The 24,703-nt window shown below is 60.4% G+C and overlaps 1 protein-coding gene across 1 annotated transcript in view; it reads right to left on the bottom strand.

Annotated features, from left to right (window-relative positions):
* Positions 1 to 590: 590 nt before the first annotated feature.
* LOC138371343 (uncharacterized) overlaps positions 591 to 24,703 on the bottom strand; it is a 58,101-nt gene continuing 33,988 nt past the window's right edge. Inside the window, exons 5-6 of the mRNA XM_069336132.1 lie at positions 3,097 to 3,276; positions 591 to 2,982 (exon numbers count right to left, since the gene is read on the bottom strand). Of these exons, the coding sequence (XP_069192233.1) occupies positions 2,470 to 2,982; positions 3,097 to 3,276 (693 nt within the window). The 3' untranslated portion in view covers positions 591 to 2,469. The remainder of the gene's footprint in view (positions 2,983 to 3,096; positions 3,277 to 24,703) is intronic.

Below are 24,703 nucleotides of genomic sequence, written 5' to 3' on the forward strand. Positions count from 1 at the left end.
TATGGTAATATCACAACACACCATGGACCAGTATGGTAATATCACAACACACCATGGACCAGTATGGTAATATCACAACACACCATGGACCAGTATGGTAATATCACAACACACCATGGACCAGTATGGTAATATCACAACACACCATGGACCAGTATGGTAATATCACAACACACCATGGACCAGTATGGTAATATCACAACACACCATGGCCCAGTATGGTAATATCACAACACACCATGGACCAGTATGGTAATATCACAACACACCATGGACCAGTATGGTAATATCACAACACACCATGGACCAGTATGGTAATATCACAACACACCATGGTCCAGTATGGTAATATCACAACACACCATGGTCCAGTATGGTAATATCACAACACACCATGGACCAGTATGGTAATACCACAACACACTATGGACCAGTATGGTAATATCACAACACACCATGGTCCAGTATGGTAATATTACAACACACCATGGTCCAGTATGGTAATATCACAACACACCATGGACCAGTATGGTAATATCACAACACACCATGGTCCAGTATGGTAATATCACAACACACCATGGTCCAGTATGGTAATATCACAACACACCATAGTCCAGTATGATAATATCACAACACACCATGGTCCAGTATGGGAATATCACAACACACCCGTGTAATAGTGAAATAGCAGTGATAGTGAGGTGATAGTGATATGACAGTGATAGTGATATATCAGTAAATGTAAGGAGGAAAAATATCAACGAGAAGATAATGCAGTGAAAGTGAAATGATGTTGGTGTAGCAGTGATAGTGTTATGTGATAGTGAGCTGTTGGTGATATAACAGTGACAATAGCTGTCATATAGTGACACCAACAATTTGTTATTCAACATGGTCAGTATATGACCCCAAGTGTGGGGCCTGAGGTGATGGTGATATATAGAGGTGATAGTGAAGCTATAGTGATACAGCAATGATAGGTTACAGGACTGGGAAGATATAGCATTGATGGTGATACAGCCGTGATTGTCAGGTATATGATACCAAAGAATAAATATCAAAGATAGTGAAGTTATGATGATATAGTGATAAAAGTCTGTCCTTAAATTACATTGGAATCAAAACACGCAGTCCATGGTGACGCAAGAGTGATGGTGGTGTTGTTACAGTGAACTAGAGTGGCAGCACAACACCACAGTAGTGATGGTGGTGGTACAGTGAACTAGAGTGGCAGCACAACACCACAGTAGTGATGGTGATGGTACAGGGAACTAGAGTGGCAGCACAACACCACAGTAGTGATGGTGGTGGTACAGTGAACTAGAGTGGCAGCACAACACCACAGTAGTGATGGTGATGATACAGTGAACTAGAGTGGCAACACTATAGTAGTGATGGTGATGGTACAGTGAACTAGAGTGGCAACACAACACCACAGTAGTGATGGTGGTGGTACAGTGAACTAGAGTGGCAGCACAACACCACAGTAGTGATGGTGGTGGTACAGTGAACTAGAGTGGCAACACAACACCACAGTAGTGATGGTGGTGGTACAGTGAACTAGAGTGGCAGCACAACACCACAGTAGTGATGGTGGAGGTACAGTGAACTAGAGTGGCAGCACAACACCACAGTAGTGATGGTGGTGGTACAGTGAACTAGAGTGGCAGCACAACACCACAGTACTTATGGTGATGGTACAGTGAACTAGAGTGGCAGCATAACACCACAGCAGTGATAGTGATGGTACAGTGAACTAGAGTGGCAGCATAACACCACAGTAGTGATGGTGGTGGTACAGTGAACTAAAGAGGCAGCACAACACCACAGTAGTGGTGGTACAGTGAACTAGAGTGGCAGCACAACACCACAGTAGTGATGGTGGTGGTACAGTGAACTAGAATGGCAGCACAACACCACAGTAGTGATGGTGCTGGTACAGTGAACTAGAGTGGCAGCACAACACCACAGTAGTGATGGTGATGGTACAGTGAACTAGAGTGGCAACACTATAGTAGTGATGGTGATGGTACAGTGAACTAGAGTGGCAACACAACACCACAGTAGTGATGGTGGTGGTACAGTGAACTAGAGTGGCAGCACAACACCACAGTAGTGATGGTGCTGGTACAGTGAACTAGAGTAGCAGCACAACACCACCGTTGTGATGGTGATGGTACAGTGAACTAGAGTGGCAGCACAACACCACAGTAGTGATGGTACAGTGAACCAGAGTGGCAGCACAACACCACAGTGATGATGGTGATGGTACAGTGAACTAGAGTGGCAGCACAACACCACAGTAGTGATGGTGATGGTACAGTGAACTAGAATGGCAGCACAACACCACAGTGATGATGGTGATGGTACAGTGAACTAGAGTGGCAGCACAACACCACAGTAGTGGTGATAGTGAACTAGAGTGGCAGCACAACACCACAGTAGTGATGGTGGTGGTACAGTGAACTAGAGTGGCAGCACAACACCACAGTCCACCACAGTCACCTCCCTAATGTCACTGTGGTTGACTGCTGCCCTCACCACATCCAGGCCGCTCACCACATCACCGAAGACATGTGACCACTGGTAACCATCCTGGCGGTCCCTGGTGGTGATGAAGAACTGGGCACTCCTGGGACCCCCCAGATCATAGCAGCACAACACAGCTCCTGCCCGGCGTGACCCCCGGTACTGCCCCTGGAGGTCAGGCAGCAGTGGGGCTCCTCCCTTACCATCATTACTCTCGTAGTCTCCGCCCTTCACCCACTCCCCCGGGTGACCCTTGCCCCACACCTCCAACAGTTTGGTGTTGCGGTAGGTGTGGCCCCGCTGGCCCGTACACAACAACACAAACTGTCTGGCCAGCGGAGTGTCAGGGGTCAGCCGGATGGTGACCCGCCCTCTTGTTGACCCCGCCCACCCGAGGTCAAGGAACGCCAGAGTGCAGGAGGGCTCCAGCACGCCCACAACCTCACTCTCCTGCAGAAAATGAAATAAATCATGCTGATAACTATAACAAAATGTTATCATATTAGTTATGATAACTCAGTAAATCAGAAATGTCAGTAAGACTAGTGGGTGTAATAAAGTAACCTGGAGGGCGTGGGCGTGGGCGGGCGTGGGCTGACGCAGGAGTGGGTGGAGGTACAGCAGTCCGTCTTGTAGAGTTATCCTGGCGGAGCGGCGGCCATCTTGGTCTTCCTGGACGGCCACCACCCTGCCAGCCTCCACCAGCTTCTTGACGGGCTCCCTCATCCTGCGGAGGTCCTCAACCTGTGGACAGTGTCAGCCCCATTATCACCTGTGGTCAGTGTCAGTCCCATTATCACCAGTGGACAGTGTCAGCACCATTATCACCTGTGGTCAGTGTCAGCCCCATTATCACCTGTGGACAGTGTCAGCCCCATTATCACCTGTGGTCAGTGTCAGCCCCATTATCACCTGTGGACAGTGTCAGCCCCATTATCACCAGTGGGCAGAGTCAGCCCCATTATCACCAGTGGGCAGAGTCAGCCCCATTATCACCTGTGGTCAGTGTCAGCCCCATTATCACCTGTGGTCAGTGTCAGCCCCATTATCACCTGTGGTCAGTGTCAGCCCCATTATCACCTGTGGTCAGTGTCAGCCCCATTATCACCTGTGGTCAGTGTCAGCCCCATTATCACCTGTGGACAGTGTCAGCCCCATTATCACCTGTAGGCAGTGACAGCCCCATTATCACCTGTGGACAGTGTCAGCCCCATTATCACCTACGGTCAGTGTCAGCCCCATTATTACCTGTGGACAGTGTCAGCCCCATTATCACCTGTGGTCAGTGTCAGCCCAATTATCACCTGTGGACAGTGTCAGCCCCATTGTCACCAGTGGGCAGAGAGAGCCCCATTATCACCTGTGGTCAGTGTCAGCCCCATTATCACTTGTGATCAGCGTCAGCCCCATTATCACCTGTGGTCAGTGTCAGCCCCATTATCACCAGTGGGCAGAGTCAGCCCCATTATCACCAGTGGGCAGTGTCAGCCCCATTATCACCTGTGGTCAGTGTCAGCCCCATTATGACCTGTGGACAGTGTCAGCCCCATTATCACCTGTGGTCAGTGTTAGCCCCATTATCACCAGTGGGCAAAGTCAGCCCCATTATCACCTGTGGTCAGTGTCAGCCCCATTATCACCTGTGATCAGCGTCAGCCCCATTATTACCTGTGGTCAGCGTCAGCCCCATTATCACCAGTGGGCAGAGTCAGCCCCATTATGACCTGTGGACAGTGTCAGCCCCATTATCACCTGTGGTCAGTGTCAGCCCCATTATGACCTGTGGTCAGTGTCAGCCCCATTATCACTTGTGGTCAGTGTCAGCCCCATTATCACCTGTGGACAGTGTCAGCTCCTTTATCACCAGTGGGCAGAGTCAGCCCCATTATCACCAGTGGGCAGTGTCAGCCCCATTATCACCAGTGGGCAGTGTCAGCCCCATTATCACCTGTGGTCAGTGTCAGCCCCATTATGACCTGTGGTCAGTGTCAGCCCCATTATGACCTGTGGTCAGTGTCAGCCCCATTATCACTAGTGGTCAGTGTCAGCCCCATTATCACCTGTGGACAGTGTCAGCCCCATTATCACTAGTGGGCAGAGTCAGCCCCATTATCACCTGTGGTCACTGTCAGCCCCATTATCACCTGTGGTCAGTGTCAGCCCCATTATCACCTGTGGTCAGTGTCAGCCCCATTATCACCTGTGGTCAGTGACAGCCCCATTATGCTGGACCTGTAGCTCCAGCCCCCCCCTACTGGCAGGGGGTTGGTGCTGGACCTGTAGCACCAACCCCCCCTCTACTGGCAGGGGGTTGGTGCTGGACCTGTAGTTCCAGCCCCCCTCAACTGGAAGGGGGGTTGTGCTAGACCTGTAGCTTCAGCCCCCCTCTACTGGCAGGGGGTTGTGCTGGACCTGTAACTTTAGCCCCCCTCTACTGGCAGGGGGGTTGGTGCTGAACCTGTAGCTCCAGCCCCCTCTACTGTCAAGGGAATGGTGCTGAACCAATAGTTCCAGCCCCCTCTACTCTCAGGGGGTTTATGCTGGATCTGTAGCTCCAGCCCCCCTCTACTGGCACGGGGTTGGTTCTGGACCTGTAGCTCCAGCCCCTCAACTGGCAGGGGGTTGTTGCTGGACCTGTAGCTCCAGCCCCCCTCTACTAGAAGGGAGATGGTGATGGACCTGTAGCTCCAGCCCTCCTCTACTGGCAGGAGGTTGGTGCTTGACCTGTAGCTCCAGCCCCCCTCTACTGGGAGGGGGTTGGTGCTTGACCTGTAGCTCCAGCCCCCCTCTACTGGCAGGGGGTAGGTGCTGGACCTGTAGCTCCAGCCCTCCTCTACTGGCAGGGGTTGGTGCTTGACCTGTATCTGCAGCCCCCTCTTCGGGCAGGGTGGGGTTGGTCCTGGACCTGTAACTCCAGCCCCCCTCTACTGGCAGGGGGTTGGTGCTAGACTTGTAGCTCCAGCCACATTCTACTGGCAGGGGGTTGGCCCTGAATCTGTAGCTCCAGCCCTCTCTACTGGCAGGGGGTTGATGCTGGACCGGTAGCTCTAGCCCCCCCTCTACTGGCAGGGTGTTGGTGCTGGACCTTTAGCTGCAGCCCCCTCTACGGGCAGGGTGGGGTTGGTCCTGAACCTGTAACTCCAGCCCCCCTCTACTGGCAGGGGGTTGGTGCTTGACGTGTAGCTCCAGCCCCCCTCTACTCTCAGGGGGTTGGTGCTGGACCTGTAGCTCCAGCCCCCTTTACTGGCAGGGGGTTGGTGCTGCACCTGTAGCTCCAGCCCCCCCCTCTACTGGCAGGGGGTTGGTGTTGGACTTGTAGCTCCAGACCCCTCTACTGGCAGGGGGTTGGTGTGGGATCTGTAGCTCCAGCCCCACACTACTGGCAAGGAGTGGGTGCTGGACCTGCAGTTCCAGCCCCCCTCTACTGGCAGGGGGTTGGTGCTGCACCTGTAGCTCCAGCCCCCCCTCTACTGGCAGGGGGTTGGTGTTGGACTTGTAGCTCCAGACCCCTCTACTGGCAGGGGGTTGGTGTGGGATCTGTAGCTCCAGCCCCCTCAACTGGCAGGATGGGAGGGGGGGGGGTTGGTGCTGGACTTGTAGCTCCAGCCCCCCCCCTCTATTGGCAGGGGATTGGTGCTGGACCTGTAGCTCCAGCCCCTTTCTACTGGCAGGGGCTTGGTGCTGGACCTGAAGCTCCAGCCCCCCTCTACTAGCAGGGGGAGGGGTTGATGCTGGACCTGTAGCTCCAGCCCCCCCTGTATTGGCAGGGGATTGGAGGTGGACCTGTAGCTCCAGCCCTCCTCTACTGGCAGGGGGTTGGCCCTGGATCTGTAGCTCCAGCCCCCTTTAGTGGCAGGGGGGTTCCTGCTGAACCTATAGCTCAAGCCCCTTCCTACTAGCAGGGGATTGATGATGGACCTGTAGCTCCAGCCCCCCCTCCCTCTTCTGGCAAAGGGTTGGTGCTGAACCTTCAGTTCCTTCCCACTCTACTGGCAGGGATTTGGTGCTTCACCTGTAGCTCCAGCACCCTCTACAGGCAGGGGGTTGGTGCTGGACCTGTAGTTCCAGGCTACCTCTAATGGCAGGGAGTTGATGCTGGACCTGTAGCTCCAGCCCCCATCTACTGGCACCGGGTTGATGCTCGACCTGTAGCTCCAGCCCCCCCCCCTTCTACTGGCAGGGGGTTGGTGCTGGACCTGTAGCTCCAGCCCCCCCCCCCCTCCACTGGCAGGGGGTTGAAGCTGGACCTGTAGCTCCAGCCCTCCTCTCCTGGCACCGGGTTGATGCTCGACCTGTAGCTCCAGCCCCCCCCCCTCTACTGGCAGGGGGTTGGTGCTGGACCTGTAGCTCCAGCCCCCCCCCCCTACTGGCAGGGGGTTGGTGCTGAACCTGTAGCTCCAGCCCCCTCCACTGGCAGGGGGTTGGTGCTTGACCTGCAGCTCCAGCCTCCTCTACTGGCAGGGGGATGGTGCTGGACCTGTAGCTCCAGCCCCCCTCTACTGGCAGGGGGTTGATGCTGGACCTATAGCTCAAGCCCCCTCTCTACTGGCAGGGGGTTGGTGCAGGACCTGTAGCTCAAGGCCCTTCTCCAGGCAGGGGGTTCCTGCTAGACCTGAAGCTCTAGGCCCCCCCCACCTCTACTGGCAGGGGGTTGGAGATGGACCTGTAGCTCCAGCCATCCTCTATAGCCAGGGGGTTGGCCCTGAATCTGTAGCTCCACTCCGCCCTCTACTGGCAGGGGGTTGGCCCTGAATCTGTAGCTCCAGCCCCCTTTACTGGCAGGGGGTTGATGCTGGACCTGTAGCTCTAGCCCCGCCTTTTACTGGCAGGGGGTTGGTGCTGGACCTGTAGCTGCAGCCCCCTCTACAGGCAGGGTGGGGTTGGTCCTGAACCTGTAACTCCAAAACCCCTCTACTGGCAGGGGGATGGTGCTGGACCTGTAGCTCCAGCCCCCTTCTACTGGCAGGGGGTTGGCCCTGAATCTGTAGCTCCAGCCCCCTTTACTGGCAGGGGGTTGATGCTGGACCTGTAGCTCTAGCCCCGCCTTTTACTGGCAGGGGGTTGGTGCTGGACCTGTAGCTGCAGCCCCCTCTACAGGCAGGGTGGGGTTGGTCCTGAACCTGTAACTCCAAAACCCCTCTACTGGCAGGGGGATGGTGCTGGACCTGTAGCTCCAGCCCCCTTCTACTGGCAGGGGGTTGGTGCTGGACCTGTAACTCCAGCCCCCCTCTACTAGGAGGGGGGTTGGTGCTGGAACTGTAGCTCCAGCCCCCCTCTACTGGCAGGGGGTTGGTGCTGAACCTGTAGCTCCAGGCCCCCTCTACTGGCAGGAGGTTGGTGCTGTAGCTGTAGCTCCAGCCCCCTCTACTGGCAAGGGGGTGGTCCTGGACCTGTAGCTCCAGTCCCCCCCCTCTATTGGCATGGGGTTGGTGCTGCACCTGTAGCTCCAGTCCCCCCCCCTCAATTGGCATGGGGTTGGTGCTGCACCTGTAGCTCCAGCTCCCTTCTACTGGCAGGGAGTTGGCGCTGGATCTGTAGCTCCAGCCCCCAATACTGGCAGGAGGTTAGTGCTGAACCTGCAGTTCCTTCCCCCCCTCTACTGGCAGGGGGTTGGTGCTTGACCTGCAGCTCCAGCCTCCTCTACTGGCAGGAGGTTGGTGCTGGACCTGTAGATCCAGCCCTCCTCTACTTGCAGGGGGTTGATGCTGGACCTATAGCTCCAGCCACCCTCTACTGGCAGGGGGGATGGTGCTGGACCTGTAGCTCCAGCCCCCCCTCTATTGGCATGGGGTTGGTCCTGGACCTGTAGCTCCAGCCCCCCTCTACTAGCAGGGGGTTGGTGCTGGATCTGTAGCTCTAGCCCCCCCTCTACTGGCAGGGGGTTGGTGCTGGACCTGTATCTGTAGCTCCCTCTACGGGCAGGGTGGGGTTGGCCCTGGACCTGTAACTCCAGCCCCCCTCTACTGGCAGGGGGTTGGTGCTAGACCTGTAGCTCCAGCCACACTCTACTGGAAGAGGGTTGATGCTGGACCTGTAGCTCTAGCCCCCCCCCCCCTCTACTGGCAGGGTGTTGTTGCTAGACCTGTAGCTGCAGCCCCCTCTACGGGCAGGGTGGGGTTGGTCCTGAACCTGTAACTCCCTCTAGTGGCAGGGGGTTGGTGCTGGACCTGAAACTCCTGCCCCCCCTCTACTGGAAGGTGGTTGGTTCTGGACCTGTAGCTCCAGTCCCCTTCTTCTGGCAGGGGGTTGGTGCTGGACCTGTAGCTCCAGCCCCCCTCTACTGGCAGGGGATTGGTGCTGGACCTGCAGCTCCAGCCCTCCCCTTCTACTGGCAGGGGGTTGGTGTTGGATGTGTTGACCCAGCCCCCCTCTACTGGCAGGGGATGCTGCTGGACCTGTAGCTCCAGCCCCCCTCTAATAGCAGGGGGTTGGTGCTGGACCTGTAGCTCCAGACCCCCTCTACTGGAAGGGGGTTGGTGCTGGACCTGTAGCTCCAGCCCCCCCTCTACTGGAATGGGGTTGGTTCTGGACCTGTAGCTCTAGTCCCCTTCTACTGGCAGGGGGTTGGTGCTGGACCTGTAGCTCCAGCCCCCCTCTAGTGGCAGGGAGTTGGTGCTTGACCTGCAGCTCCAGATTACGTGTACTGGCAGGGGGTAGGTGCTGGACCTGTAGCTCCAGCCCCCCTCTACTGACAGGGGGTAGGTGCTGGACCTGTAGCTCCAGCCCCCTTCTACTGGCAAGGGGTAGGTGCTGGACCTGTAGCTCTAGCCCTCTCTACTGGCAGGGGGTTGGTGCTGGACCTGTAGCTCCAGCCCCCCTCTACTGGCGGGGTGTTGGGGCTGGCCTTATAGCTCCAGCCCTCCTCTACTGGCAGAGGGTAGGTGGTGGACATGTAGCTCCAGCCCCCCTCTACTGGCAGGGGGTTGGTGCAGGACTAGTAGTTCCAACCCCCCTCTACTGACAGGGGGTAGGTGCTGGACCTATAGCTCCAGCCCCCCCTCTACTGGCAGGGGGTAGGTGCTGGACCTGTAGCTCCAGCCTCCTTCTACTGGCAGGGGGTAGGTGCTGCACCTGTAGCTCCAGCCCCGCCCCCCCTCTACTGGGAGGGGGTTGGTGCTGGACCTGTAGATCCAGCCCCGCTCTACTGGCAGGGGGTTGGTGCAGGATCTTTAGCTCCAGCCCCCTTTACTGGCAGGGGGTTGGTGCTGGAGCTGTAGCTCTAGCCCCCTCTACTGGCAGGGGGTTGGTGTTGGACTAGTAGCTCCAGCCCCACACTACTGGCAAGGAGTGGGTGCTGGACCTGTAGTTCCAGCCCCCCTCTACTGGCAGGGGGTTGGTGTTGCACCTGTAGCTCCTGCCCCCCCCCCTCTACTGGCAGGGGGTTGGTGCTGAACCTGTAGCTCCAGCCCCCTCTACTGGCAGGGGGTTGGTGCGTGACCTGCAGCTCCAGCCTCCTCTACTGGCAAGGGGATGGTGCTGGACCTGTAGCTCCAGCCCCCCTCTACTGGTAGGGGGTTGATGCTAGACCTGTAGCTCCAGCCCCCCCCCAACTGGCAGGGGATTGGTGCTAGACCTGTAGCTCTACCCCCCTCTACTGGCAGGGGGTTGATCCTGTACGTGCAGCTCCGGCCCCCTGTACTAGCAGGGGATTGATGATGGACCTGTAGCTCCAGCCCCTTCTACTGGCATGGGGTTGGTCCAGGACCTGTAGCTCCAGCCCCGCCCCCTCTCTACTGGGAGGGGGTTGGTGCTGGACCTGTAGCTCCAGCCCCGCTCTACTGGCAGGGGGTTGGTGTTGGACTTGCAGCTCCAGCCTTGCTCTGTTGGCAGGGGGTTGGTGCTGGACCTGTAGCTCCAGCCCCACACTACTGGCAAGGAGTAGGTGCTGGACCTGTAGTTCCAGCCCCTCTCTACTGGCAGGGGGTTGGTGCTGCACCTGTAGCTCCAGCCCCCCCCTCTACTGGCAGGGGGTTGGTGCTGAACCTGTAGCTCCAGCCCCCTCTACTGGCAGGGGGTTGGTGCTTGACCTGCAGCTAAAGCCTCCTCTACAGGCAAGGGGATGGTGCTGGACCTGTAGCTCCAGCCCCCCTCTACTGGCAGGGGGTTGATGCTAGACCTGTAGCTCCAGCCCCCCTCTACTGGCAAGGGATTGGTGCTAGACCTGTAGCTCCAGCCACCCTCTACTGGCAGGGGGTTGGTCCTGGACCTGTAGCTCCGGCCCCATTGTACTAGCAGGGGATTGATGATGGACCTGTAGCTCCAGCCCCTTCTACTGGCATGGGGTTGGTCCTGGCGCTGTAGCTCCAGCCCCCCCTCTACAGGCAGGGGGTTGGTGCTGGACCTGTAGCTTCAGAATCCCCACTCTACTTGCAGGAGGTTGGTGCTGAACCTGTAGCTCTAGCCTCCCCCTCTACTGGCAGGGGGTTGGTACTGAACCTGTACCTCCAGCCCACCTCTACCGGCAGGGGGAGGGGGGTTGGAGATGGACCTGTAGCTCCAGCCTCCCCCCTCTTCAGGCAGGGGGTTGGTGCTGGACCTGTAGATCCAGCCTTCCCCCTCTACTGGCAGTGGGTTGGAGCTGGACCTGTAGCTCCAGCCCCCCCCCCTCTACTGGCAGGGGGTTGGTACTGGACCTGTAACTCCAGGCCCCCTCTACTGGCACGAGGTTGGTGCTGGACCTGTAGCTCCAGCCCCCCTCTACTGGCAGGGGGTTGGTGCTGGACCTGTAGCTCCAGCCCCCCTCTACTGGTAGGGGGTTGTTGCTGAACCTATAGCTCAAGCCCCTTTTCTACTGGCAGGGGGTTGGTGCTTGACCTGTAGCTTCAGCCCCATCTACTGGCAGGGATTTGGTGCTGGACCTGTAGCTCCAGCCCCCTCTACTGGCAGGAGGTTGGTGCTGGACCTGTAGCTCCAGCCCCCCTCTACTGGCAGGAGGTTGGTGCTGGACCTGTAGCTCTAGCTCCCCTCCACTGGCAGGGGGTTGGCCCTGAATCTGTAGCTCCAGCCCCCCCTCTACTGGCAGGGGGTTGGGTCTGGACCTGTAGCTCCAGCCTCCCCCCTCTACTGGCAAGGGATTGGTGCTGGACCTGTAGCTCCAGCCCCCCTCTACTGGCAGGGGGTTGGTGCTGAACCTGTAGCTTCAGCTCCCTTCTACTGGCAGGGGGTTGACCCTGGATCTGTAGCGCCAGACCCCCCCTCAACTGGCAGGGGGTTGGTCCTGGAAATGAAGACTCCAGCCCCCCTCTACCGGCAGAGGGTTGATGCTGGACCTGTAGCTCCAGCCCCCTCAACTGGCAGGGGAATGGTGCTGGACTTGTAGCTCCAGCCCCCTTCTACTGGCAGGGGGTTGGTGCTGGACCTGTAGCTCCAGCCCCCTCTACTGGCAGGGGAATGGTGCTGGACTTGTAGCTCCAGGCCCCCTCTACTGGCAGAAGGTTGGTGCTGGACCTGTAGCTCCAGCCCCCCTTTACTGGCAGGGGGTTGGTGCTGGACCTGTAGCTCTAGCTCCCCTCCACTGGCAGGGGGTTGGCCCTGAATCTGTAGCTCCAGCCCCCCCTCTACTGGCAGGGGGTTGGTGCTGGACCTGTAGCTCCAGCCCCCTCTTCTGGCAAAGGGTTGGTTCTGGAACTGTAGCTCCAGCCCCACCCCCCTCTACTAGAAGGGGGTTGGTGCTGGACCTGTAGCTCCAGCCCCCCCCTCTAATGGCAGGGGGTTGGTGCTGGACCTGTAGCTCCAGCCCCCCCCCCCACTCTACTGACAGGGGGTTGGTGCTTGACCTGCAGATCCAGCCTCCTCTATTGGCAGGGGGATGGTGCTGGACCTGTAGCTCCAGCCCCCCTCTACTGGCAGGGGGTTGGAGATGGACCTGTAGCTCCAGCCTCCCCCCTCTTCAGGCAGGGGATTGGTCCTGGACCTGTAGCTACAGCCCCCCTCTACTGGCAGGGGTTTGGTTCTGGACCTGTAGCTCCAGCCCCCTTCTACTGGCAGGGGGTTGGTGCTGGACCTGTAACTCCAGCCCCCCTCTACTAGGAGGGGGGTTGGTGCTGGAACTGTAGCTCCAGCCCCCCTCTACTGGCAAGGGGTTGGTGCTGAACCTGTAGCTCCAGGCCCCCTCTACTGGTAGGGGGTTGGTGCTGGACCTGTAGCTCCAGGCCCCCTCTACTGGCAAGGGGTTGGTGCTGGACCTGTAGCTCCAGCCCCCCCTCTACTGGCAGGAGGTTGGTGCTGTAGCTGTAGCTCCAGCCCCCCTCCCCTCTATTGGCATGGGGTTGGTGCTGCACCTGTAGCTCCAGCTCCCCTCTACTGGCAGGGGGTTGGCGCTGGATCTGTAGTTCCAGCCTCCTCTACTGGCAGGAGGTTGGTGCAGGACCTGTAGATCCAGCCCTCCTCTACTGGCAGGGGGTTGATGCTGGACCTATAGCTCCAGCCCCCCTCTACTGGCAGGGGGGATGGTGCTGGACCTGTAGCTCCAGCCCCCCCTCTATTGGCATGGGGTTGGTCCTGGACTTGTAGCTCCAGCCCCCTCTACTAGCAGGGGGTTGGTGCTAGACCTGTAGCTCTAGCTCCCCTCTACTGGCAGGGTGGGGTTGGTCCTGGACCTGTAACTTTAGCCCCCCTCTACTGGCAGGGGGTTGATGCTGGACCTGTAGCTCTAGCCCCCCCCCCTCTACTAGCTGGGGGTTGGTGCTGGACCTGTAGCTGCAGCCCCCTCTACGGGCTGGGTGGGGTTAGTCCTGGACCTGTAACTCCAGCCCCCCTCTACTGGCAGGGGGTTGGTGCTGGACCTGTAGCTCCAGCTCCCCTCTACTGGCAGGGGGTTGGTGCTAGACCTGTAGCTCCAGCCACACTCTACTGGCAGGGGGTTGATGCTGGACCTGTAGCTCTAGCCCCCCCCTCTACTGGCAGGGGTTTGGTGCAGGACTAGTAGTTCCAACCTCCCTCTACTGGAAGGGGGTAGGTGCTGGACCTGTAGCTCCAGCCACCCCTCTACTGGCTGGGGGTTGGTGCTGGACCTGTAGCTCCAGCCCCCTTCTACTGGCGGGGGGGTTGGGGCTGGCCTTATAGTTCCAGCCCTCCTCTACTGGCAGAGGGTAGGTGCTGGACCTGTAGCTCCAGCCCCCCTCTACTGGCAGGGGGTTGGTGCTGGACCTGTAGCTCCAGTCCCCTCTACTGGCAGGGGTTGGTGCAGGACTAGTAGTTCCAACCCCCCTCTACTGACAGGGGGTAGGTGCTGGACCTGTAGCTCCAGCCCCCCTCTACTGGAAGAGGGTTGGTTCTGGACCTGTAGCTGCAGCCCCCTCTACGGGCAGGGGGTTGGTGCTGGACCAGTAGCTCCAGCCCCCCTCTACTGGCAGGGGGATCGTGCTGGACCTGTAGCTCCAGCCCCCCTCTACTGGCAGGGGGTTGGTGCTGGACGTGTAGCTCCAGCCCCCCACCTCTACAAGCCGGGGGTTGGTGCTGGATCTGTAGCTCCAGCCCCCCCCCCCCCCTTTACAGGGAGGGGGTTGGTGATGGACCAGTAGCTCCAGCCCCCCACCTCTACTGGCCGGGGGTTGGTGCTGGATCTGTAGCTGCAGCCCCCCCCCCCCTTTACTGGGAGCGTGTTGGTGCTTGACATGTAGCTCCACCCCACCTCTACTGGTAGGGTGTTGGTGCTGGACCTGTAGCTCCAGCCCCCCTCTACTGGCAGGGGGTAGGTGCTGCACCTGTATCTCCAGCCCCCCCCCCTCTACTGGCAGGAGGTTGGTGCTGGACCTGTAGCTCCAGTCCCCTTCTACTGGCAGGGGGTTGGTGCTGAACCTGCAGTTCCTTCCCCACCTCTACTGGCAGGGGGTTGGTGCTTGACCTGCAGCTCCAGCCTCCTCTACTGGCAGGAGGTTGGTGCTGGACTTGTAGATCCAGCCCCCCTCTACTGGCAGGGGGGATTTTGCTGGATCTGTAGCTCCAGCCCCGCCTCTATTGGCATGGGGTTGGTCCTGGATCTGCAGCTCCAGCCCCCCTCTACTAGCAGGGGGTTGCTGCTGGACCTGTAGCTGCAGCCCCCTCTACGGGCAGGGTGGGGTTGGTCCTGAACCTGTAACTCCAGCCCCCCTCTATTGGCAGGGGGTTGGTGCTGGACCTGAAGTTCCAGCCCCCCCTCTACTGGCAGGGGGTTGGTTCTTGACCTGTAGTTCCAGACCTCCCCCCCTCTAGTGGCAGGGGGTTGGTGCTGGACCTGAAAATCCAGCCCCCCCTCTACTGGAAGGGGGTTGGTTCTGGACCTGTAGCTCCAGTCCCCTTCTACTGGAAGGGGGTTGGTGCTGGACCTGTAGCTCCAGCCTCCCTCTACTGGCAGGGGATTGGTGCTGGACCTGCAGCTCCAGCCCCCCCCCATCTACTGGCAGGGGGTTGGTGTTGGATGTGTTGACCCAGCCCCGCTCTACCTGCTGGGGGTAGGTGCTGGACCTGTAGCTCCAGCCACCCCTCTACTGGCAGGGGGTAGGTGCTGGACCTGTAGCTGCAGCCCCCTCTACTGGCAGGGGGTAGGTGCTGGACCTGTAGCTCCCGCCCCCTTCTACTGGCAGGGGGTAGGTGCTGCACCTGTAGCTCCAGCCCCGCCCCCCCTCTACTGGGAGGGGGTAGGTGCTGCACCTGTAGCTCCAGCCCCGCCCCCGCTCTACTGGCAGGGCGTTGGTGCTGGACCTGTAGCTCAAGCCCCTTCTACTGGCAGGGGGTTGGTGTTGGAATTGTAGCTCCAGCCCTGCTCTGTTGGCAGGTGGTTAGTGCTGGACCTGTAGCTCCAGCCCCCTCTACTGGCAGGGGGTTGGTGCTGCACCTGTAGCTCCAGCCCCCCCCCCCTCTACTGGCAGGGGGTTGGTGCTGAACCTGTAGCTCCAGCCCCCTCTACTGGCAGGGGGTTGGTGCTTGACCTGCAGCTCCAGCCTCCTCTACTGGCAGGGGGTTGGTGCTAGACCTGTAGCTCCAGCCCCCCTTTACTGGCACGGGGTTGATGCTAGACCTGTAGCTCCAGCCCCCCTCTACTGGCAGGGGGTTGATGCTAGACCTGTAGCTCCAGCCCCCCTCTACTAGCAGGGGGTTGGTGCTAGACCTATAGCTCCAGCCCCCCATTACTGGCAAGGGGTTGGTCCTGGACCTGTAGCTCCGGCCCCCCTGTACTAGCAGGGGATTGATGATGGACCTGAAGCTCCAGCCCCTTCTACTGGCATGGGGTTGGTCCTGGACCTGTAGCTCCAGCCCCCCCCCCCTCTACAGGCAGGGGGTTTGTGCTGGACCTGTAGCTCCAGCCTCCCCCCTCTACTGGCAGGGGGTTGGTGCTGAACCTGTAGCTCCAGCCTCCAACTCTACTGGCAGGGGGTTGGTGCTGAACCTGTACCTCCAGCCCACCTCTACCGGCAGGGGGATGGGGGGGGGTTGGAGCTGGACCTGTAGCTCCAGCCTTCCCCCTCTACAGGCAGGGGGTTGGTGCTGGACCTGTAGCTCCAGCATCCCCCCTCTACTGGCAGTGGGTTGGAGCTGGACCTGTAGCTCCAGCCCCCCCCTCTACTGGCAGGGGGGTGGTACTGGACCTGTAGCTCCAGGCCCCCTCTACTGGCAGGAGATTGGTGCTGGACCTGTAGCTCCTGCCCCCCTCTACTGGCAGGGGGTTGGTTCTGGACCTGTAGCTCCAGCCCCCCTCTACTGACAGGGGGTTGTTGCTGAACATATAGCTCAAGCCCCTTCTCTACTGGCAGGGATTTGGTGCTGAACCTGTAGCTTCAGCTCCCTTCTACTGGCAGGGGGTTGACCCTGGATCTGTAGCACCAGCCCCCCCTCTACTGGCAGGGGGTTGGTGCTGAACCTGCAGTTCCTTCCCCCCTCTACTGGCAGGGGGTTTGCGCCTGACCTGTAGCTCCAGGCCCCCTCTACTGGTAGGGGGTTGGTGCTGGACCTGTAGCTCCAGGCCCCCTCTACTGGCAAGGGGTTGGTGCTGGACCTGTAGCTCCAGCCCCCCCTCTACTGGCAGGAGGTTGGTGCTGTAGCTGTAGCTCCAGCCCCCCTCCCCTCTATTGGCATGGGGTTGGTGCTGCACCTGTAGCTCCAGCTCCCCTCTACTGGCAGGGGGTTGGCGCTGGATCTGTAGTTCCAGCCTCCTCTACTGGCAGGAGGTTGGTGCAGGACCTGTAGATCCAGCCCTCCTCTATTGGCAGGGGGTTGGTGCTGGACCTGTAGCTCCAGCTCCCCTCTACTGGCAGGGGGGATGGTGCTGGACCTGTAGCTCCAGCCCCCCCTCTATTGGCATGGGGTTGGTCCTGGACTTGTAGCTCCAGCCCCCCTCTACTAGCAGGGGGTTGGTGCTTGACCTGTAGCTCTAGCTCCCCTCTACTGGCAGGGGGTTGGTGCTGGACCTGTAGCTGCAGCCCCCTCTACGGGCAGGGTGGGGTTGGTCCTGGACCTGTAACTTTAGTCCCCCTCTACTGGCAGGGGGTTGATGCTGGACCTGTAGCTCTAGCCCCCCCCCCCTTCTACTGGCTGGGGGTTGGTGCTGGACCTGTAGCTCCAGGCCCCCTCTACTGGCACGGGGTTGGTGCTGGACCTGTAGCTCCAGCCCCCCCTCTACTGGCAGGAGGTTGGTGCTGTAGCTGTAGCTCCAGCCCCCCTCCCCTCTATTGGCATGGGGTTGGTGCTGCACCTGTAGCTCCAGCTCCCCTCTACTGGCAGGGGGTTGGCACTGGATCTGTAGTTCCAGCCTCCTCTACTGGCAGGAGGTTGGTGCAGGACCTGTAGATCCAGCCCTCCTCTACTGGCATGGGGTTGGTCCTGGACTTGTAGCTCCAGCCCCCCTCTACTAGCAGGGGGTTGGTGCTTGACCTGTAGCTCTAGCTCCCCTCTACTGGCAGGGGGTTGGTGCTGGACCTGTAGCTGCAGCCCCCTCTACGGGCAGGGTGGGGTTGGTCCTGGACCTGTAACTCCAGCCCCCCTCTACTGGCAGGGGGTTGGTGCTGGACCTGTAGCTCCAGCTCCCCTCTACTGGCAGGGGGTTGGTGCTAGACCTGTAGCTCCAGCCACACTCTACTGGCAGGGGGTTGATGCTGGACCTGTAGCTCTAGTCCCCCCCTCTACTGGCAGGGGTTTGGTGCAGGACTAGTAGTTCCAACCTCCCTCTACTGGCAGGGGGTAGGTGCTGGACCTGTAGCTCCAGCCACCCCTCTACTGGCAGGGGGTTGGTGCTGGACCTGTAGCTCCAGCCCCCCTCTACTGGCGGGGGGGTTGGGGCTGGCCTTATAGCTCCAGCCCTCCTCTACTGGCAAAGGGTAGGTGCTGGACCTGTAGCTCCAGCCCCCCTCTACTGGCAGGGGGTTGGTGCTGGACCTGTAGCTCCAGTCCCCTCTACTGGCAGGGGTTGGTGCAGGACTAGTAGTTCCAACCCCCCTCTACTGACAGGGGGTAGGTGCTGGACCTGTAGCTCCAGCCCCGCTCTACTGGAAGAGGGTTGGTGCTGGACCTGTAGCTCGAGCCCCCCTCTACTGGAAGAGGGTTGGTGCTGGACCTGTAGCTGCAGCCCCCTCTACGGGCAGGGGGTTGGTGCTGGACCAGTAGCTCCAGCCCCCCCTCTACTCAAAGGGGGTTGGTGCTGGACCTGTAGCTCCAGCCCCCCTCTACTGGCAGGGGGATCGTGCTGGACCTGTAGCTCCAGCCCCCCTCTACTGGCAGGGGGTTGGTGCTGGACCAGTAGCTCCAGCCCCCCACCTCTACTGGCCGGGGGTTGGTGCTGGATCTGTAGCTCCAGCCCCCCCCCCTTTACTGGGAGGGGGTTGGTGCTTGACATGTAGCTCCACCCCACCTCTACTGGTAGGGGGTTGGTGCTGGACCTGTAGCTCCAGCCCCCCTCTACTGGCAGGGGGTAGGTGCTGCACCTGTATCTCCAGACCCCCCCCCCCCTCTACTGGCAGGAGGTTGGTGCTGGACCTGTAGCTCCAGTCCCCTTCTACTGGCAGGGGGTTGGTGCTGAACCTGCAGTTCCTTCCCCCCCCTCTACTGGCAGGGGGTTGGTGCTTGACCTGCAGCTCCAGCCTCCTCTACTGGCAGGAGGTTGGTGCTGGACCTGTAGATCCAGCCCTCCTCTACTGGCAGGGGGTTGATGCTGGACCTATAGCTCCAGCCCCCCTCTACTGGCAGGGGGGATTTTGCTGGACCTGTAGCTCCAGCCCCCCCTCTATTGGCATGGGGTTGGTCCTGGATCTGCAGCTCCAGCCCCCCTCTACTAGCAGGGGGTTGGTGCTGGACCTGTAGCTCTAGCTCCCCTCTACTGGTAGGGGGTTGGCCCTGAATCTGTAGCTCCAGCCCTTTCTACTGGCAGGGGGTTGATGCTGGAACTGTAGCTCTAGCCCCCCCCCCTCTACTGGCAGGGTGTTGGTGCTGGACCTGTAGCTGCAGCCCCCTCTACGGGCAGGGTGGTGTTGGTCCTGAACCTGTAACTCCAGCCCCCCTCTATTGGCAGGGGGTTGGTGCTGGACCTGAAGCTCCAGCCCCCCCCCTCTACTGGCAGGGGGTTGGTTCTTGACCTGTAGTTCCAGACCTCCCCCCCTCTAGTGGCAGGGGGTTGGTGCTGGACCTGAAAATCCAGCCCCCCCTCTACTGAAAGGGGGTTGGTTCTGGACCTGTAGCTCCAGTCCCCTTCTACTGGCAGGGGGTTGGTGCTGGACCTGTAGCTCCAGCCTCCCTCTACTGGCAGGGGATTGGTGCTGGACCTGCAGCTCCAGCCCCCCCCTCTACTGGCAGGGGGTTGGTGTTGGATGTGTTGACCCAGCCCCCCTCTACTGGCAGGGGATGCTGCTGGACCTGTAGCTCCAGCCCCCCTCTACTGGCAGGGGGTTGGTGCTGGACCTGTAGCTGCAGCCCCCTCTACGGGCAGGGTGGGGTTGGTCCTGGACCTGTAACTCCAGCCCCCCTCTACTGGCAGGGGGTTGGTGCTGGACCTGTAGCTCCAGCTCCCCTCTACTGGCAGGGGGTTGGTGCTAGACCTGTAGCTCCAGCCACACTCTACTGGCAGGGGGTTGATGCTGGACCTGTAGCTCTAGTCCCCCCCTCTACTGGCAGGGGTTTGGTGCAGGACTAGTAGTTCCAACCTCCCTCTACTGGCAGGGGGTAGGTGCTGGACCTGTAGCTCCAGCCACCCCTCTACTGGCAGGGGGTTGGTGCTGGACCTGTAGCTCCAGCCCCCCTCTACTGGCGGGGGGGTTGGGGCTGGCCTTATAGCTCCAGCCCTCCTCTACTGGCAAAGGGTAGGTGCTGGACCTGTAGCTCCAGCCCCCCTCTACTGGCAGGGGGTTGGTGCTGGACCTGTAGCTCCAGTCCCCTCTACTGGCAGGGGTTGGTGCAGGACTAGTAGTTCCAACCCCCCTCTACTGACAGGGGGTAGGTGCTGGACCTGTAGCTCCAGCCCCGCTCTACTGGAAGAGGGTTGGTGCTGGACCTGTAGCTCGAGCCCCCCTCTACTGGAAGAGGGTTGGTGCTGGACCTGTAGCTGCAGCCCCCTCTACGGGCAGGGGGTTGGTGCTGGACCAGTAGCTCCAGCCCCCCCTCTACTCAAAGGGGGTTGGTGCTGGACCTGTAGCTCCAGCCCCCCTCTACTGGCAGGGGGATCGTGCTGGACCTGTAGCTCCAGCCCCCCTCTACTGGCAGGGGGTTGGTGCTGGACCAGTAGCTCCAGCCCCCCACCTCTACTGGCCGGGGGTTGGTGCTGGATCTGTAGCTCCAGCCCCCCCCCCTTTACTGGGAGGGGGTTGGTGCTTGACATGTAGCTCCACCCCACCTCTACTGGTAGGGGGTTGGTGCTGGACCTGTAGCTCCAGCCCCCCTCTACTGGCAGGGGGTAGGTGCTGCACCTGTATCTCCAGACCCCCCCCCCCCTCTACTGGCAGGAGGTTGGTGCTGGACCTGTAGCTCCAGTCCCCTTCTACTGGCAGGGGGTTGGTGCTGAACCTGCAGTTCCTTCCCCCCCCTCTACTGGCAGGGGGTTGGTGCTTGACCTGCAGCTCCAGCCTCCTCTACTGGCAGGAGGTTGGTGCTGGACCTGTAGATCCAGCCCTCCTCTACTGGCAGGGGGTTGATGCTGGACCTATAGCTCCAGCCCCCCTCTACTGGCAGGGGGGATTTTGCTGGACCTGTAGCTCCAGCCCCCCCTCTATTGGCATGGGGTTGGTCCTGGATCTGCAGCTCCAGCCCCCCTCTACTAGCAGGGGGTTGGTGCTGGACCTGTAGCTCTAGCTCCCCTCTACTGGTAGGGGGTTGGCCCTGAATCTGTAGCTCCAGCCCTTTCTACTGGCAGGGGGTTGATGCTGGAACTGTAGCTCTAGCCCCCCCCCCTCTACTGGCAGGGTGTTGGTGCTGGACCTGTAGCTGCAGCCCCCTCTACGGGCAGGGTGGTGTTGGTCCTGAACCTGTAACTCCAGCCCCCCTCTATTGGCAGGGGGTTGGTGCTGGACCTGAAGCTCCAGCCCCCCCCTCTACTGGCAGGGGGTTGGTTCTTGACCTGTAGTTCCAGACCTCCCCCCCTCTAGTGGCAGGGGGTTGGTGCTGGACCTGAAAATCCAGCCCCCCCTCTACTGAAAGGGGGTTGGTTCTGGACCTGTAGCTCCAGTCCCCTTCTACTGGCAGGGGGTTGGTGCTGGACCTGTAGCTCCAGCCTCCCTCTACTGGCAGGGGATTGGTGCTGGACCTGCAGCTCCAGCCCCCCCCTCTACTGGCAGGGGGTTGGTGTTGGATGTGTTGACCCAGCCCCCCTCTACTGGCAGGGGATGCTGCTGGACCTGTAGCTCCAGCCCCCCTCTACTGGCAGGGGGTTGGTGCTGGACCTGTAGCTCCAGCCCCGCTCTACCTGCTGGGGGTAGGTGCTGGACCTGTAGCTCCAGCCACCCCTCTACTGGCAGGGGGTAGGTGCTGGACCTGTAGCTCCAGCCCCCCTCTACTGGCAGGGGGTAGGTGCTGGACCTGTAGCTCCCGCCCCTTTCTACTGGCAGGGGGTAGGTGCTGCACCTGTAGCTCCAGCCCCGCCCCCCCTCTACTGGGAGGGGGTAGGTGCTGCACCTGTAGCTCCAGCCCCGCCCGCGCTCTACTGGCAGGGCGTTGGTGCTGGACCTGTAGCTCAAGCCCCCTCTACTGGCAGGGGGATGGTGTTGGAATTGTAGCTCCAGCCCCCCCCCTCTACTGGCAGGGGGTTGGTGCTGAACCTGTAGTTCCAGCCCCCTCTACTGGCAGGGGGTTGGTGCTTGACCTGCAGCTCCAGCCTCCTCTACTGGCAGGGGGTTGGTGCTAGACCTCTAGCTCCAGCCCCCCTTTACTGGCACGGGGTTTATGCTAGACCTTTAGCTCCAGCCCCCCTCTACTGGCAGGGGGTTGATGCTAGACCTGTAGCTCCAGCCCCCCTCTACTAGCAGGGGGTTGGTGCTAGACCTATAGCTCCAGCCCCCCATTACTGGCAAGGGGTTGGTCCTCGACCTGTAGCTCCGGCCCCCCTGTACTAGCAGGGGATTGATGATGGACCTGAAGCTCCAGCCCCTTCTACTGGCATGGGGTTGGTCCTGGACCTGTAGCTCCAGCCCCCCCCTCTACAGGCAGGGGGTTTGTGCTGGACCTGTAGCTCCAGCCTCCCCCCTCTACTGGCAGGGGGTTGGTGCAGAACCTGTAGCTCCAGCCTCCCCCTCTACTGGCAGGGGGTTGGTGCTGAACCTGTAGCTCCAGCCCACCTCTACCGGCAGGGGGGGGGGTAGAAGCTGGACCTGTAGCTCCAGCCTTCCCCCTCTACAGGCAGGGGGTTGGTGCTGGACCTGTAGCTTCAGCCTCCCCCCTCTACTGGCAGTGGGTTGGAGCTGGACCTGTAGCTCCAGCCCCCCCCCTCTACTGGCAGGGGGGTGGTACTGGACCTGTAGTTCCAGGTCCCCTCTACTGGCAGGAGGTTGGTGCTGGACCTGTAGCTCCAGCCCCCCTCTACTGGCAGGGGGTTGGTGCTGGACCTGTAGCTCCAGCCCCCCTCTACTGACAGGGGGTTGTTGCTGAACATATAGCTCAAGCCCCTTCTCTACTGGCAGGGATTTGGTGCTGAACCTGTAGCTTCAGCTCCCTTCTACTGGCAGGGGGTTGACCCTGGATCTGTAGCGCCAGCCCCCCTCTACTAGCAGGGGGTTGGTGCTGGACCTGTACCTCTAGCTCCCCTCTACTGGCAGGGGGTTGGCCCTGAATCTGTAGCTCCAGCCCCCTCTACTGGCAGGGGGTTGATGCTGGACCTGTAGCTCCAGCCCCCTCTACTGGCAGGCGGTTGGTGCTGAACCTGCAGTTCCTTCCCCCCTCTACTGGCAGGGGGTTTGCGCCTGACCTGTAGCTCCAGCCCCCCTCTACTGGCAGGGGGTTGGTGCTGGACCTGTAGATCCAGCTCCCCTCTACTAGCACGGGGTTGGTGCTGGACCTGTAGCTCTAGCTCCCCTCTACTGGCAGGGGGTTGGCCCTGAATCTGTAGCTCCAGCCCCCTCTACTGGCAGGGGGTTGATGCTGGACCTGTAGCTCCAGGCTACCTCTAATGGCAGGGGGTTGATGCTGGACCTGTAGCTCCAGCCCCCCTCTATTGGCAGGGGGTTGATGATCGACCTGTAGATCCAGCCTCCTCTACTGGCAGGGGGATGGTGCTGGACCTATAGCTCAAGCCCCCTCTCTACTGGCAGGGGGTTGGTGCTGGACCTGTAGCTCCAGCCCCCGCCCCCTCTACTGGCAGGGGGTTGGTGCTGGACCTGTAGCTCCAGCCCCCCCCCCCCTCTACTGGCAGGGTGTTGGTGCTTGACCTGCAGCTCCAGCCTCCTCTACTGGCAGGGGGATGGTGCTGGACCTGTAACTCCAGGCCCCTCTCCAGGCAGGGGGTTCCTGCTGGACCTGAAGCTCTAGGTCCCCCCCCACCTCTACTGGCAGGGGGTTGGAGATGGACCTGTAGCTCCAGCCCCCCTCTACTGGCAGGGGATTGGTCCTGGACCTGTAGCTAAAGCCTCCCTCTACTGGCAGGGGGTTGGCCCTGAATATGTAGCTCCAGCCCCCTCTACTAGCAGGGGGTTGATGCTGGACCTGTAGCTCTAGCCGCGCCTTTTACAGGCAGGGGGTTGGTCCTGAACCTGTAACTCCAACCCCCCTCTATTGGCAGGGGGATGGTGTTGGATCTGTAGCTCCAGCCCCCTCTACTAGGAAGGGGGTTGGTGCTGGACCTGTAACTCCAGCCCCCCTCTACTAGGAGGGGGGTTGGTGCTGGAACTGTAGCTCCAGCCCCCCTCTACTGGCAGGGGGTTGGTGTTGTAGCTGTAGCTCCAGCTCCCCTCTACTGGCAGGGGGTTGGTGCTTGACCTGCAGCTCCAGCCTCCTCTACTGGCAGGGGGATAGTGCTGGACCTGTAGCTCCAGCCCCCATCTACTGGCAGGAGGTTGGTGTTGTAGCTGTAGCTCCAGCTCCCCTCTACTGGCAGGGGGTTGGTGCTTGACCTGCAGCTCCAGCCTCCTCTACTGGCAGGGGGATGGTGCTGGACCTGTAGCTCCAGCCCCCCCCCCCCCCTCTATTGGCATGGGGTTGGTCCTGGACCTGTAGCTCCAGCCCCCTTCTACTAGCAGGGGGTTGGTGCTGGACCTGTAGCTCTAGCTCCCCTCTACTGGCATTTGGTTGGTGCTGGACCTGCAGCTCCAGCCCCCCTCTACTGGCAGGAGGTTGGCCCTGGACCTGTAGCTCCAGCCTTCCCTCTACTGGCAGAGGGGTGGTGTTGGACCTGTAGCTCCAGCCCCCCTCTACTGGCAGGGGGTTGGCCCTGGACCTGTAGCTCCAGCCCCCCTCTACAGGCAGGGGGTTGGCGCTGGACCTGTAGCTCCAGCCCTCCTCTACTGGCTGGGGGTTGGTGCTGGATCTGTAGCTCCAGCCCCCTCTACTGGCAGGGGGTTGGTGCTGGACCTGTAGCTCTAGCCCCATCTACTGGCAGGGGGTTGGTGCAGGATCTGTAGCTCCAGCCCCCTCTACTGGCAGGGGGTAGGTGCTGGACCTGTAGCTCTAGCCCCCTCTACTGGCAGGGGGTTGGTGTTGGACTTGTAGCTCCAGCCCTGCTCTATTGGCAGGGGGTTGGTGCTGGACCTGTAGCTCCAGCCCCCCTTTACTGGCAGGGGGTAGGTGCTGCACC

This window comes from Procambarus clarkii, chromosome 35 (genome assembly GCF_040958095.1).
Source record: "Procambarus clarkii isolate CNS0578487 chromosome 35, FALCON_Pclarkii_2.0, whole genome shotgun sequence".
NCBI classification, from domain to species: domain Eukaryota; kingdom Metazoa; phylum Arthropoda; class Malacostraca; order Decapoda; family Cambaridae; genus Procambarus; species Procambarus clarkii.